At 34.1% G+C, this 16,433-nt stretch overlaps 1 protein-coding gene across 1 annotated transcript; it reads right to left on the minus strand.

Moving 5' to 3' along the window:
• Positions 1-2,536: 2,536 nt before the first annotated feature.
• Positions 2,537-4,152, minus strand: LOC130950363 (serine/threonine-protein phosphatase 7 long form homolog). The gene is made up of 4 exons (XM_057878865.1): positions 4,084-4,152; positions 2,919-3,661; positions 2,746-2,833; positions 2,537-2,662 (listed from the first exon to the last, which is right to left on the minus strand). Exons 1-4 carry the CDS (start codon positions 4,150-4,152, stop codon positions 2,537-2,539), a joined length of 1,026 nt encoding a protein of 341 aa, XP_057734848.1.
• Positions 4,153-16,433: the final 12,281 nt, after the last annotated feature.

A 16,433-nucleotide genomic window follows, 5' to 3' on the forward strand; every position in this document is an offset into this window, starting at 1 on the left:
AAAAATTAAAAAAAGCAAAAGATATGGTGTGAAGTTCACTGATAGAGAACCGGTGAGTGTTTTCATCAGTTCAACAAGCACGTTGTCAGATCTAAAGAACAGCATTTTACAAAAGGTTGGGATTTCTGGTAGCAAGTTTGTGAAGAAGTTATTCTACAAGATTCCCATCGCAGTTGTCTCGATCCGGGTTCAGTATGACACCTTTGTGCTAGCGGCTGATGAAGACATTAGGGTTCTGTTCCATTGAGTCAGAAGTTTTCCAGAGGTCAGAATACACGAGTTATTCGCAAAGTTTGATGTTGGGGTGGATAGTTCTGGGGCATCAGCTCCATTACATAACTCAAGTGGCGTAGGAGGTGCGTCTTGTTCGATGCCTGTGATAGCACCGTCCGTTCCGCTAGTGGCATCCCCATCATTCGCGGCTGATTTAGATCGAATGGAGGCTGTTGGTTCTGCACCTTTGCAGGATCCAGGGGTCCGTGGGCAAGCATATGAGGTGGGCACCGGTGGAGGATTGATTCCTGATGTGCAAGGATTTGGGAAACCTGATCGAGTAGAGAACACAATGTATGATGATGAGTCTGACCAGGAGGCTGTAGATATCATTGGGGACAGTGATGATGACACAGCTGGCAATCCACCTACACAGCATGGGGCTTCAAGTTCTGGCACTCAGCAGAGACAACACCGACTAGGAACTTTTCACTGGGTAGCTACAGAGTTTCCCTTAAGGACCAAACCTGCGATTGTGGCCACTTTCAGGCGCTCCACTATCTTTGTTGCCACGCTATAGCTTGTTGTGCCTACTCGCGCCTTAATTGGGCGTCATATGTTCACGAGGTCTATCATATGAGTGAGGTGCTCGAGGTTTACAAGTAGGGTTTTGTTCCGCCTATCCCAGAAGGGCTATGGCCCCCCTATGCTGGCCCAACCGTCATTCCCGATCCTAACATGAGGCGTGCAAAGGAAGGTCGTCCGAAGGCAACCAGGATCCGTGGTAGTATGGATCGGGCTGCGGATAACCTGCCGAAGCGATGCGGACTATGCCGTCAGCCTGGGCATACGAGGCGGAGCTGTGACCAGCGACTGCATCATGCTGGAGGGGGTTCTTAGATGTTATAAAGTTGAGATTGTTGTCTTTATTGTTTAAGTTGTTTTAGTTACTCATGATATAAGTTATGTAAGGTTGGATCCTAAAATGAATGTGAAAATGTTTGTTTAGTGAACTAAATTCATAATGTTAACTCCGTTTTTTTTTTACATCAGTAATTGTCATAGATATAAATATAATAAATAATTATCACAAACACCTTCGTAGCCATACAGTATGATAGGTATATAAATATTAAATAAATGGCAGATAATATTTCACAGAACACCTAAAACATTTCACCCTAAACATCATACTAAGAACACAAAACAACATGGGAATAAAAAACATAACTAGTTAGAATCCTCAATGGTATCACTGTCATCATCGTCAAACTGACCAAGAAGGTGACCTCCGGTGCCACACAAAGGAAGACGCCTCACCCTCCTAGGTCTCTGGTCTGGCTCTGCTGCTGCTGTCTCTCGGGGAACGGCACTGAATGCTGAAGCTGGTGTCCCACCCAACGGGATCCATGGCTCGTAAGGAGAAACTGCAGGCTCGTTCAGGTCAACGGGCAACTGAGGCTGAACATCAGTAGTAGGTGGCTGCTGATCAGTAAAATGGGGATGAACCTCGGGCATCTCTGGTCTATAATGGGTGGCATCGTCGGCCCTGAGCATGTCTACTATATCCCTAAAGAACTCTGACTGACTAACATGGTCATCTATGTCCATCCCGACAGCAGCGGTGGTAAAGCCAGCAAATGCCCGTGGCTCGAAACTCCCAAACATCTGAGAGCTACTACCGACATCGTACATGGGCTGATCCATCCCTGTAGCTGAACCACCGACATCATCAGCAGCACCGTGCTGAGTAACCTCATCCTCAACCGTAGGTCCTCGACCACGTGAACGTGCACCACCATCCGGACCAGGCTGTCGTCTGGCTCTACGACGAGGGACACGATGATCGACCGCATCACCAACCCCAGGAACTGGCTGGTCCTCATCCAAATGATCGACCAGCCATCGCCACTCTCGATCCGTGGTACGGGTGCCTATACGGCGTCGCCGATCGACACGCCTATTATCTGGTCTGTCGTAAACGTGCACCCTGGGAGGGCCTGGGACGACCCTCTGTGAAGAGCCTCCTCGGTCAAAACAATCGACCTCGGATCCTGAAATGCAACATCTGCGAGAGAAATCTGTGGGCCACACGGCACCACCAGTCCAAGTATTCAGCTGATGGACCGGGGTCAACGGCTCGCTGGACCGGTATGACTGAATAAAGCCGGTTCTCCCAATGCTCATGCCACTCTCGATAATATCTAGGGAACCATCGGTCTCCACCCCTGCCATCCTTGCCATGTAACCAATCTATGTTCAGAGCTGGCTGAGGAAGATGCTGCACACGACCGAACTGAGGAATCACCCGATCCACCTGATGCTACTCAATCGCAGCAAAATATATCAGGCTAGTGATGGCCGTCCATAACCTACGGTGCTGGTCAACTAGTATCTCCGGATGAATAATAGAAGCAACCTCGGCAGATGAATATGGCTCCCACACAAACTGTTTCAAAATAGGACATCTCCGTCAACGCATAAAATAAAATCTACATTATTCCAAGTAAGAGAAAAAACTAAATGACTCACATCCTGGACACGCAATCGATCCAACATAAGGCGTGCAGACAAGACTCTTTGACCCACTGCATCGTTTCTAGGTAGATATGAAGCCCACCTACAATTATAATTGAAATTATGTCATCACAAAGAAGTAAATAGCTTGTTGAACAAGTAATGAAACCAAAATTATTAAAGGCTACCTCGATGCAAGCAAAAACCCGAATCCATGAAAACCACCAGGTCTCAAACTGGGAAACCTCCAAAAAATCCATGACTGAAGAAGCTGCAGTGGCCCGGCCAAGTTAACAACATTTCTGTTTGTCCCACGACAGAGACATCTGTACAACCAGGCCAGTGCCGCCGAACCCCAGCTGTATCTCCCCAACTCGTCCAACGACGCCAAATAAGGCAACCAGCGAAGGTGGACCCAGTTCGCATTCTTGTCCACGAACAATTGGGAGGACAACAGCATCACAATATAAGCTCGCGCGTATATACGCACGGTCTCCTCGCTAGCATCTGCTGGGAGAACCCGGAACCTCTCATGGAACCATGTGTAGCACACTGTCATCTGCTTTACCTTATTCTGCGGAGGTAACTCACCAAACAAATCGCGAAACCAGTCCCACGCCGGTCTACCGTGTTCCATCAGATTCTCAAAGTCAGTCAGGCACCCACTGACAGGCTCCCCATCGATAGGCAAACCAAGCTGATATGCCACATCTTGCAACATGATAGTGCACTCACCAAATGGCATGTGGAAGGTGTGCGTTTCAGGACGCCACCGCTCAATAAATGCGCTGAGTAGAGGCTCGTCAACCCAGAACCAGTGACTGTTCAGCCTAGCCAAATGATACAACCCGACGGTCTCCAGGTACGGTATGATCCGCTCGTGTAAAGGCATATTCTGTTGCCTCCTCACGCCACTAATAACCCTAGTGGGCTGCAATATGTAGGTAAAGAAACCCCTCAACATACGACCAATACTAAACAAATCATATTACATTTAGAAAAAAATTTAATTAAATATAAACATATGTTTTCCATTTTCTTTTAGATTATAGTAAGAAAGATCACGAAAGCCAAAATAATGATAACAATACCAACAACAATAACTCAACTACGAATAACAGCATTTACGAGACCAACAGCTACAGGTACTAATAAAAATAAAGGTAATACTGATAACTACGATTATCATAATAGTAACAAAATTAATAATCTAAATAATAAATTAATCATGTAAACAATGCTAATAAAATAAATTGACTCCATTAATAATGAAAAAATAATATTTATTATATAAATAATGAGAATAATATTAACAATATTTATTGTATATTTATTATAATAATAATGACTAACCTCATCATCAATAGATCCAGCCACATGAGCAATACCATTTAGTCGGTACAAGCGAGCTTCATCCTCCATGATTCCACAACCCAAACCCCACCAAATCCTCCAACCCTCTCTCTCAAACTCTTCCAACTACTCAGCTTGCAGATTTTTTCCCCTTCCAAATGATCCGTGCTCATCTTCAGCAGATTATGTATATATAGTATTATAAACGTAAACCGTGGGGGCCTACAGGATTTTACGTTCAAAGCCAATATCCTCATAAACCGTGGTAGCTACCCACGGTTTATGCCTAAAATTTTTCCTTCGTAATCCGTGGTTGGTAGCCACGGTTTATGCTCATTTTTTTCTTTCCAGAAACCGTCCCTGCCAGCCATGGTTTATGTTCAAATAGTAAACCGTGGTTGGCTCCCACGGTTTATATAATATTCGAATTTGCACAACCACATAACATATTTCTGTTTTGCACATTTGGGTAAGGGATTCATTGATTTTATTTAAATATGTCATTTGCCCATTAAAATAGCAAAAGTGAAAAAAAGACTTTTTTTATAATTTTGTTTTGTCATTTTTATGTATAGAAGATTAGAAAATAGTAAATTTTTAACTAAATTAATTTATATTTGTTGTATTTAATTTAAATAAATAATAAATTATCTTATTTTAATTTATTTCTTAAATTTATATATCATAAAAATTAAATCAAATAAGTAATATACATAATTTTAAATTGTCTGATACTTAAATATCTATTCAAAACAATTAGTTGATATAATTAATTCATCATAATGAATTGACTTTAATAAATTAAACAAAATAAAGCAGAAACATGCTACGTTGATTCTATCATTAAAGGTAAAAATCCGATTTTTATATAATAGAATATATAGAATAGATAATATAATAGACAACGAGAAAGATAAAGATAAACATTTTAAATCCTAAGTTGTTTAATTTAGATATTGCAATGTGGATATCACATTATTTTACTTATTCTATCCTATAGACCCTTTTGTAACTTTATTTCCGTATCAATGGAATTTCACTACATTTGAGTACTAAATTAAAATTCAAAATGAAACTGAAAAAAAAGTAAAAGAGTATAAAATTATTGATTGAAAAATACTCTAAACAATAAAAAGCTAAATTAATTTTAATTTTAAATTCATTAATACAATTTTAATTTTATATAATAGTTAAAAAATAGATTAGTAAAAGCAAATAAAAAAATGGTTTTAATTAGTATTTGATAAAATATACATTTAGAATAATTAAAAAATATAAAATCATGATATTATTAAAAATAATACATTTTTATGTTAAAAAATTATATTTAAATAAAATATTTATAAAATATAAAATTTAAATTAACATAATTTCATAAATATTAATTATTAATCAATTATAAACTAACATAAAATTATAATATAATTTATTTATGAAAAGATAATCAATAATTAATATTAATAAATATAAAAATCATCCAAACGGCTTTGATTAAAAGTATGAGTGGTTAATTATTATTCATTATTAATAATATTTTGTTCATAATAAAAACTGAAAATATAATTATTTAGATTTAGATTTTAGAAAAATAAACGTATAAGTAACAAATGATCTATTTTATCATGTATATTATAAATTAATGAATTAAACTAACTGATATAATGAATTATAATTAATTAATTAGTATAAATTATAATAAATTATATGATATTTAAAAAGAAAATAAAATGAATAAAAAATAAAAAGAAATAGAAAAATAGAAGACTATAATAAAATAAATTAAATGTAAGTTTTTTTCTTTTTACAAATTTTATATCACATCCGCTTCAATAATAACAAATAAAAATACATCAACTTAATATCTAAGAGAAAATGATGAGATAAAATCATAACACAATTTCAAAATAAAAAATTAAATTAAACCATGATATCATTGTACAACACAAATCAAAAGTAATTTCACACTACAATATACCACACAAATAGGTAAATGACTTAAGTTTAATTACAATTTTTTTTTATTTATGCAAACATGATAATACCATGGTCTATAAATGCTTAATGGATAACATATCATATATTGCTCTGAATGATGAGCACGGGAGTTGAAGAGTCTGTGCTGATTTGTGTCCATGATAGTTGCCTTCTTGTGACGACGTTTCGTAAGAAGAAAAAGAATTATTGTAAAAGCTACTCAATGAAAGAGTAATTGGTAAATGAATGATATTTTCTTCTAGTATATATATGGTCTTTTATAGTGGTAAAATAAAAATGGAATGAATAAAATTTTGTATTTTTATATTAGAAATAAAATTTGATATTTATCCTAATAAAATTAAATAACTAATTAGTTATATTTAAATAAATAAAATAAATTAACTAAAAATATTTTTAAGAATTAATCAAATCAATTAGTCAATACAAATAATTAGTATAATTAATTTTATTTGATTTATTGAATTCAAAATATAAATTAGAAAATAATTGATTGAATTAATTAGTTGATATAATTAATTTATTATAATTGATTGGATTTAATGAATTAAAAAAATAAATAGAAAAATATAGGAGACAATGATTTATTTTTAACTAAATTAATATGTATTTACTGTATTTAATCAGTATAAGTAACAAATCATCTATGTTATTATGTACCTTATAAATTAATGAATTAAAATAATTGATATATTAAATTATAATTATTTGATTGATATAAATTATAATAAATCGTGTGATATTTAAATACCTAGTCAAATCAATTAGTTGATATAATTAATTTACTATAATAAATTGTATTCAATGAGTTATAAAAAATAAATTAAGAAACGCGTAAGAAGTATGTCATGCCCAACATGAAGTACAAAAATTTAATTTTTATATAATAAAAATATACATTCTTATATATGTTATAGAAATATGATTTGATTTTATGAACTTGCTTATTTTTTTTTTAACTTGCCATCTATATTCAGTATGGAATTTTAATTTTTCTAAAATAAATTTAGAAGAGAGAATAGTACTTTCATTTTGGAAAAAAATAAATTGATGAAGAATTGACACATCGCTTTCCTTAATTGATAATGCATTAAATATTAATTTTATATAATTATAATAAATATATTTTCCTAAATTAGTATAATCATACATTATTTATTAATTATTAATTATAATATAAATATAATAAAGATATCTTTCTAAAATAAATTTAGAAGAAGAGAGAATAGTGCTTTTATTTTAGAAGAAAAATGAATTTATAAAAAATTGACACCTCACTTCAATTAGTTAGAGAAAAATACAATTTTAGTATATTAAGTAGAAGTATATTATTATTATTATTATTATTATTATTATTATTATTATTATTATTATTATTATTATTAAAAATATTTTCGATTGATAATTGATAATTAGTTTAATAATGTATTAAATATGGATTTTATATAATTATAATAAAGATATTTTTCTAAATTAGTATAATTATGCATTATTCATTAGATGCATTCATTTTGGAGGAAAAATGAATTTATGAGGAATTCACACCTCACTCTCATTAATTGAGAAAAAATCCAATTTTAATATATTAAGTAGATTATATAAATAGAAATATTTGCTAAGTATATATAAAAGAGGAGATATATAATTATATATAATATAATTGCTATATATGTAACAGATATAAATTGTTATAATTATAGAGACTTATTATAATTATATTAAATTTAGTTATGAATGTAAATAAATAAAAGTGATAATAATTAATATTTTTTTTTCTTTTTTACATTTAATATTTACCGTAAATATAAAAAATATTGAGAAAAAAAGTAGATACTGACTTTATTTTATTTTATTTTACGTCATGGATTTTTTTACTAAAATTAATGGAGGGAAAAAATGTTTATGATTATATATCAATCTCAATCACAATAAATAAGATGAATTGGTTGAGCAACTAACAAATTTAATGGGTAAATATTATTTTCCATTTATGAAAAAAATGAGGTAACATACATGCGTATATTAATATAGGAAGAATATATACTCACAGCTTTAAAATCTTCAAAAATATTCGATTGTATTATCCTTCAAACTAAAAAATTCATCCAATTATTTTCATTAAATATTTATATTAATTCAATTAGATGAGTGTTTTAATAAAAGAAAAAATTATTATTATTATTATTATTATTATTATTATTATTATTGAATAATAACGATAATTATCGTTATTAATATTAAATTAGTTATTAATATATATATATATATTGTTGTTTCGACAATCATGTAATAATATTTTCTTTCATTTTTTAATTAATTAAACTTGGTTATTTATATTAAATATATTTAATGATTACTAAAAATTAATCATATAATTATCATTATTAATAACCAATTATTAATAATCAATTTATATTTTTCTAAAAATTATTATTATTATTATTATTATTATTATTATTATTATTATTATTATTATATAGGTCACCATTAAGATAATAATTTGTCACTAATAAAATTTTAGGATAATAAATAAAAAATAAAATTATATCAATATAATTAAAATTAATATAATAAAAATAATTAAAAATATTTTTGATTGATAATTAGGTTAATAATGTATTAATTATTAATTTTGTATAATTATAATAGAGATATTTTTCTAAATTAGTATAATTATGAATTATTCATTAAATGCTAAGTATAATATTGCTATATAATTATAATTAAGATAATTTTCTGAAATAAATTTAAAAGAGATTAGTATAATTATAATAAAGAGATTATCTTAAATTAGTATAATTATGTATCATTCATTACATACTAATTATAATATAATTATATCAATTAAAGATAATTTTTTAAAATAAATTTAAAAGAGAGAAATAGTGCAATAATCATTTTGGAAGAAAAATGAGTTCACGAGAAAGTAACACCTCATTTTCATTAGTTGGAAAAAAATTCAGTTTTAGTATATTAAATAGAAGTAGATTGGTATAAATTATAATAAATTATATAACATTTAAAAAGAAAATAAAATGAATAAGAAGAAAATAAAAATAAATAGAATAGATAAAAGACTACAATAAAATAAATTGAATGTGAGATTTTTTTTTGGTACATTTCATATCACATCCGTTTCAATAATAATAATAATAAATAAAAATACGTCAACTTGATATCTAAGAAAAAATGATGAGATAAAATCATAATACAGTTCTAAAGTAAAAGTTTAAATTAGAACATAATATCATTACACAACACATATTGAAAGTAATTTCACACTACAATATATCACAAACAGGTAAATAACTTAAATTTAAATACAAAATATTTTTTTATTTATGCATACATGATAATACCATGGTCTATAAATACTTCATGGATAACATATCTTATAGAGTTCTAAATGATGAACACGAAAGTTGGAGAGTGTGATAGTTTGTGTCCACGATAGTTGTCTTCTTGCAACGACACCTTATAGAAAAAAAGAATTGTTGTAAAAGCTATCAAATGAAAGAGTAATTGGTAAATAAATGATATTTTCTTCTAACATACATGGTCTTTTATAGTGGTAAAATAAAAATGGAAGGAATTAAATTTTATATTTTTATATTAGGAATAGAATTTGATATTTATCCTAATAAAATTATTATCTATCTACTTATCTATCTTCTACTTAATATACTAAAATTGGGTTTTCTCCCAACTAATAAAGGTGAGGTGTCGATCTCTCGTGATTCCATTTTCCCTCCAAAATGAATGCAGGTTTCTCTATTCTAAATTATTTTATAAAAAATATATTTATTATAATTATATTATAATTAATATTTTATGAATAATACATAGTTATACTAATTTAGGAATATATCTTCATTATAATTATATCAAATCAATATTTAATGCATTATTAAACTACTTATTAATTATCAATTAAAAATATTTTTAATCATTTTAATAATAATAATAATAATAATAATAATAATAATAATAATAATAATAATAATATATGATAATGATATGATAATGGCACCGATCTAATCATGATAAGAATATTTGATTCTAATCATAAAATGATCAAATCTTATGATATTAATAACACATATTGATTTGAAATTATTTATGTAAGTTAAATATATTTTTGACAAAAAATTTTTAAATACATGTTAGATATAAATATAAAGAAATAATATTTTCTGTGCATCCTATATATATATACTACTATTTTCTAAAGGAAAAATTTTAGAATTGAAAAGAATAAAAAAGAATTAGAGAAAAAAAATAATCGAGAGAGATGATTTCATTAAAAAATTTCTTGTTTTATTGACTCTATCATTATTATTATATTTATACTAAATTTTACTCTTAATGAGAAGTTTTTTTGTTGGATTATTAGACCCCTTTTTACTCATTATATTTAGGGATGTGCATGGTCCGGTCCGGCATAAAGATCCGACCCAGTTCCGAACACTTTAGAAACTAATTTGGTGTAATTTCAACGGATTTAAGGTCGGGTAAAGGTTTCAATAGACCCGGTCATTATCTCAGGTCGGGTCCGAGTCATGGTTCGGGTCACTCGAACTCGGTCCGGTGGTCCGGTCATCATACACAATTAATATTTTGTGTTATTAGTGATGTATGATGGCTATTCTTATATGAAATTTAAGTATTGTAAACCTTAATATTTTGTATTATTAGTTATTATAAGACTATAAGTTAATGTTTTATGTTTAAAATATCTAAGATTTTAGACTAATGAATAATGTTGTGTTATTTATATTGATTTAAATATTTAGTGTTATTAGACAATTTAGTATTAATTATGGTTATGCTTTAATCTTAGAGAAGAGTTGGTTCTTGTTATATTTTTCTAAGTGAATTTTACCATGTCAAATAATGATTGGAGTCTTAGAAATTTGGATATTTTCACATGCTAGCTTATAAGAATGTATCAAGGTAATGTAATGTTTACGGCCCGATTTTCACCTAATTTTTATCTGATATAATCGTGATCCAAAAGTGTATAGGTTTCATCCGGTTTAGGGTCAAATTCGAGTCTAATAAATAGGCCCGGTCTATATTTCGAGTCGGGTCCGAATCACATCAATCCGGTTTCATCCGACCCATGCACATCTCTAATTACATTACATCTTCCTTAACAACAATTTTATCCTCAAAGTTGCACTAATCTTAATGCAAGTTTGTTTAATTTTTTCGCATAAATTTCTCTTTTTTGGAATAACGGATTGGTTAGGATAGATAAATAATCAAGAAAAGCACACATTAGCAGTTGATAATTTGGATTCAAGTGTTTTAAGCTAGTTTTAATCTTGTTTTGATGTTGATAATTTGACATGATGTTCAATGAAAGTATCAAATATGTATAAGAAAAAGAATACTTTAAGCTAGTTTTTTATTATATCATTAATTATTAATATATTTCCTGTTACGGTGGGTAACCGGAGATTAAACAAATGGATGGTGTTGGCTAGCCCAAACGTGTGAAGGAGGAGCTTTCCGTGGGAGTATGCAGCTCGGGAGATTCCGTCCGACTTGCGTTCGTGAGGGAATGGGGGGTGGTACTTGCAAAGACACTCCGATGCCTAAGTTAGCAAGGGTGTTAGCAGGTCTAGAGAGTATTGGGCTTAGAGATACTTGAGGGATGTCAGTGTATTTATAGTGGTGAGCCAATAACCACCGTTGGAGTAGTGCCATATTTTTAGGATGTTAACCGTCCCATGATCTTAGGGCGGTTAAGATATGGCTTTATGAAGCGGTTAGAGAGATTTTAGGGGCGGTTACTCATTTGAATGAGTGTTTATCTGCCAGCTAATCTCATGTCCGACTTCTTTAGAGTAAGTCGTAGTTGACACCGACTTCTGATATGAAGGTCGGTGTTTTGGGTTAGGCTTAATCCTTCGGATTAGGCCTTTTATTTGGACCTGGGCCTTTGTCATTGGGCCAGGGTATGAACAGTGCCCCTACTTGAGCCCAAGATCTCCTTTAGGGCTTGGGTTCAAGTATTTAACTCGGGTTCGTAGCCGACTTTCTTGGAGGAAGCGCAGGTTTTATAAACTGACGTGATTTTCGCGACCTTTTTGTTTCTGACAGTTACGTCAATTCAAGCGTCGTGTCCGTTGGGGAGGCATTTAGGGATTGATGGCTTTGGTAACGGTGCAATCTCATTAATGACTGCTCCGTTCTTACCATTATGCCCCTTAGCATGTTTATAAATACTTTCCCTCTCTTTCATTTTTCCGTTTCTGCAATCTTTCAAACTTCTTCTTTCCTTGTTCGTGCTGCATTTTTGTACTCGGAGACTTCTGCTTTTTCCAACCTTCACTTTTCGGATAAAGGTTAGCTTTGCTTCTTTCACGTCATGCCTTGTGTTTGCATGCTTTTGTTTTATGGGTGGATAGGTTGGTCTGTAGATTTTGGCTTCGTATCTCCTCCCTTTAGGGACCGTGTTTTTTTATTTTCTTTTTCTTTTTCTTTTTGTAGGTTTCTGTCACCTTTCATTGTATAAAGAAAAATGGCTTCTGTAGATATTCTTTCTCAATGGGTTGATGTCACGGTCCTTGGGGAGGAGCCCTTGGTCGACGATGAGTTTATTACTCATCTTCGTACTCACCACAGGCTTTGTACTTCGGAGGAGGACGAGCCAAAATATGAGTTGGTAGTCCCGGGTCCGGAAGACCGGGTTTGTTTTGGGAGAGCCAATGAGGTGGCCCCTCATTTTTTCTTTATGTATGAATGTATGATCACCCGCTTGGGTATTTTTCTTCCTTTTTCGGATTTTGAAATATCTGTTTTGCACCACTGTCGAGTTGCTCCCACCCAACTTCACCCCAATTCTTGGGGTTTTCTGAAAATTTATCAGTTTGTTAGTCACGCTTTGGATTTCCCGACCTCTTTGAGGGTTTTCTTCTTTCTCTTTCACATGACTAAGCCCTTTAGTGGGCTAAATAACAAACAACAATGGGTGTCTTTCCGAGCCATACAAGGTCGGAGGATTTTCACCCTTTTTGACGAATCCTTTCATGACTTCAAAAATTATTTTTTCAAAGTGCAAACCGTAGAGGGTCACCACCCCTTTTTTCTGGATGAGCATTCTTCCCCTCGCTTTCCCCTTTATTGGCTGGAGGCCTCCCCTTGTGAGAAGTATGGTCTAGATGACCTGGACGAGGTGGAGGCGGCCATTGTGGGGTTTTTCCGAGAAGCGTGGGGGAGGGCCCCATACCTGGATACGAGGAAATTCTTCCAGAGAACGCCGACCTTTGTGCGGTCTCAACTAGGTAGTGCATGCATTCCCCATTTCTGACTTGTCTCTGCCGACTTGAGTTTTACCGACTTGTAACTTTTGCTAACTGTTTCTTTTGCAGATATGGCAAGGAAGAATGCTCAGGAATCTTACCAGAGAGTTCAGGAGGCTAAGGCAAAGTCCCGGGCCAGGTCCGGTGGTGCTAGGGCAATCATCTCTCCTCCTCCTCCTCCTCCTAAGAACGTGGGCACTCCCTCTCAGTCCATTGTAATTTCTTCTTCAACCTTGTCTCGGCCACTCCCTTCTGCCCAACTTCTTCCTGAGCCAGAGAAGAAGAAGCGCAAGACTTCAGAGTCTGGCTCTTCTTTGGATGGTGGGGTTAAGGCGGATGCTCTTGCATTCGTCCGAAAGAACATCTATCCTTATATAAGTATGGATGATGTTTCTGTTCGAAACCACCTCACCACTCTGGCTGAGGAGAGTTTTAGGGCGGCGGGTGTTTGTGGTAAACTTTTGGACGTCTTTGAGAAGACTCCCCTCAGTTCTTTGGGGGCAACCTCGAAGGTCGAGGAGTTGGAGGGGAGGCTTCTTGCTTACCAAGACCAGGAGAGGGAGTTGAAGGAGGAGGTAGCTAAGCTGAGGGCGGAGAGAGATAGCCTTCGGGAGAAGGAGAGCAAGCTGCGGGTCCAATGCACTATGGAGGCAAGCTTGAGGAAGACAGCACAGGATAGTTATCAGAGTCTATTTCAAGATCTTGTGTCTGTGAAGAAGGATTTGCTGAATTCTCGGAATGCGTACGCCGAGTTGGAGGACTCTATTGCTGATGGTGCCGAGGAGTCCTGGAGAATTTTCCTGGAGCAAGTCAGAGTTATCGCTCCCGACTTGGATCTTTCTCCTTTACATCCTGATAAAGTCGTTATTGATGGTGCCATCGTGGATCCTCCTGTCCCCGTGGTTGTTTCCGAGTCAGAATTGAAGACTCGGGGGCAGAGGATTATTGAGTCCCCTCCTCGTTCTAAAGATGCTCCGAGTTCTTCAGTTGTTCCTCCGACTTCCTCTTCAGCTTCTCTTCCTGGTCCTGGTGGTGCTCCTCCTGACTCTGGTGGTGGTGATTCGTCTACTCCTCTGCAGAAATGACTTTTTTATGGCTATATGGGGGCTCGGCCTGTGAGTCCCCCCTTTTTTAAACTTATTTATATGTTGTTTGGTGACGCTTGAACAATTTCTTTTGGCCTTTTAAGGCCGTTAACAAAATATTTCGGCGAGTGCCCTTTTGAATAAGGGTTTAGATTAACAAAATAAATACCCTTTTTTGGATAAGGGTTTAAGTTACCTTGTGCGTGTATGCTTTTTTTAATTTTTGATTTTTCAAAACCCTCTTGATCTTTCTCTGAAAAACCTTTCCTATTGGCTTGTCTTGTTTTTCCGAGCCTTTTTGTTTAAGGGCTTTTATGCAGCCTTTAAACTTTTCTCAGGTTTTCTAATCTCTTTTTATCCTTTCTACTCGACTTTGCTTTAGTGAGTTTTTATGACTTAGGTTATTTTTGTGATGCGTTTTTCTTCTACTCGGAGTACTTCCGAGTTTGTTTACTCGGGTTCTCATTTCGACTTATGAGTCGGATTGTTCCCGAGTTTCTACGATCAACTCATACAACCTCTTTACGCCGACTTGTACCTCGTCGTTTTATCCTGACGACCATCTAGGTCGGTTCATGGGATTTTCACGTTTTGTCGAGCTTAAGTCGGCGCGTTTCGTAGAAAGACTTTTAAAAATAAAAAAGGATATTATAAGAGATATTGCAAATGAAAAAGATCTTTATTAATTGGGGAGGTACCTTCTTGCTACTAAGGGTCTTGATAGCCTATTTTCCCTTAGTCTCTACTATGATGCCTCGTTAAAAACCCTTCTCCAGAAAAAACCCTTTTGGGAAAAAATCGTGAAGTTGGGAAAAGAGTACATCGGGGAGTAGAGTTCGCTTTTAACTGTAGTACCTTTTCATGTTACAAGCATGCCACGACCTTGGTAGTTCAGTGCCGTTCAGGTCGGTTATTCTATAATAACCTTTTCCTAAAACTTCCTTGATTTTGTATGGTCCCTTCCAATTTGCGGCGAGCTTTCCTTCTCCTGATTTGTTGACTCCAATGTCGTTTCTGATTAAAACCAAGTCATCCGAGGCAAATGTTCTTCGAATGACTTTTTTGTTGTACCTTGTAGTCATCATTTGTTTCAATGCCGCTTCTCTTATCTGGGCGTCTTCTCGGACTTCGGGGAGCAAGTCGAGCTCCTCTTTGTGCCCCCCGTATGTTTCCGACCTCGTCATGGAGAGTTACCCTTGGGCTTTGCTCATTGATTTCTATTGGTATCATGGCTTCTACGCCATAAACTAGTCGGAAAGGTGTTTCTCCCGTGGCGGATTGGGGGGTTGTCCTATAAGCCCATAGCACCTGAGGGAGCTCTTCGGCCCAAGCTCCTTTTGCTTCCTGTAGTCTCTTTTTTAGTCCTGCCAGTATGATTTTGTTGGCTGCCTCGGCTTGCCCATTGGCTTGTGGGTGCTCTACCGAGGTGAACTGATGTTTGATTTTCATACCGGCTACTAAGTTTCTGAAGGTAGTGTCGGTGAATTGGGTTCCATTATCCGTGGTAATAGAATAAGGTATCCCATATCTTGTGATGATATTTTTGTAGAGGAACCTGCGACTTCTTTGAGCGGTGATAGTGGCTAATGGTTCTGCTTCTATCCACTTTGTGAAGTAATCTATCCCCACGATCAAGTATTTAACTTGTCCTGGCGCTTGGGGAAAAGGACCTAACAAATCCATTCCCCATTTTGCAAAAGGCCACGGAGAAGTGATACTAATGAGCTCTTCTGGTGGAGCCACGTGAAAATTTGCATGCATCTGGCACGGTTGACATTTTTTCACAAATTCTGTGGCATCTTTCTGCAAGGTCGGCCAGTAGAATCCAGCTCGGATTACTTTTCTGGCTAGTGACCTTGCTCCGAGATGATTTCCGCAGATCCCACTTTGTACTTCCTCCAACACCTCGGCGGTTCTTGAGGTTGGTACACATTTTAATAATGGGGTCGATATCCCCCTT

This window comes from Arachis stenosperma, chromosome 9, assembly GCF_014773155.1.
Source record: "Arachis stenosperma cultivar V10309 chromosome 9, arast.V10309.gnm1.PFL2, whole genome shotgun sequence".
In the NCBI taxonomy this organism is placed as follows: Eukaryota; Viridiplantae; Streptophyta; class Magnoliopsida; order Fabales; family Fabaceae; genus Arachis; species Arachis stenosperma.

Excerpts from the sequence above, each read along its gene's own strand:
- LOC130950363 (XM_057878865.1), bottom strand. The coding sequence starts at position 4,152 with ATGGAGGATGAAGCTCGCTTGTACCGACTAAATGGTATTGCTCATGTG. Across the intron at positions 3,662-4,083 it reads CTGGATCTATTGATGATGAG|CCCACTAGGGTTATTAGTGG; the intron begins GTTAGTCATTAT and ends TACATATTGCAG. Across the intron at positions 2,663-2,745 it reads ATCGATTGCGTGTCCAGGAT|TTTGTGTGGGAGCCATATTC; the intron begins GTGAGTCATTTA and ends ATTTTGAAACAG.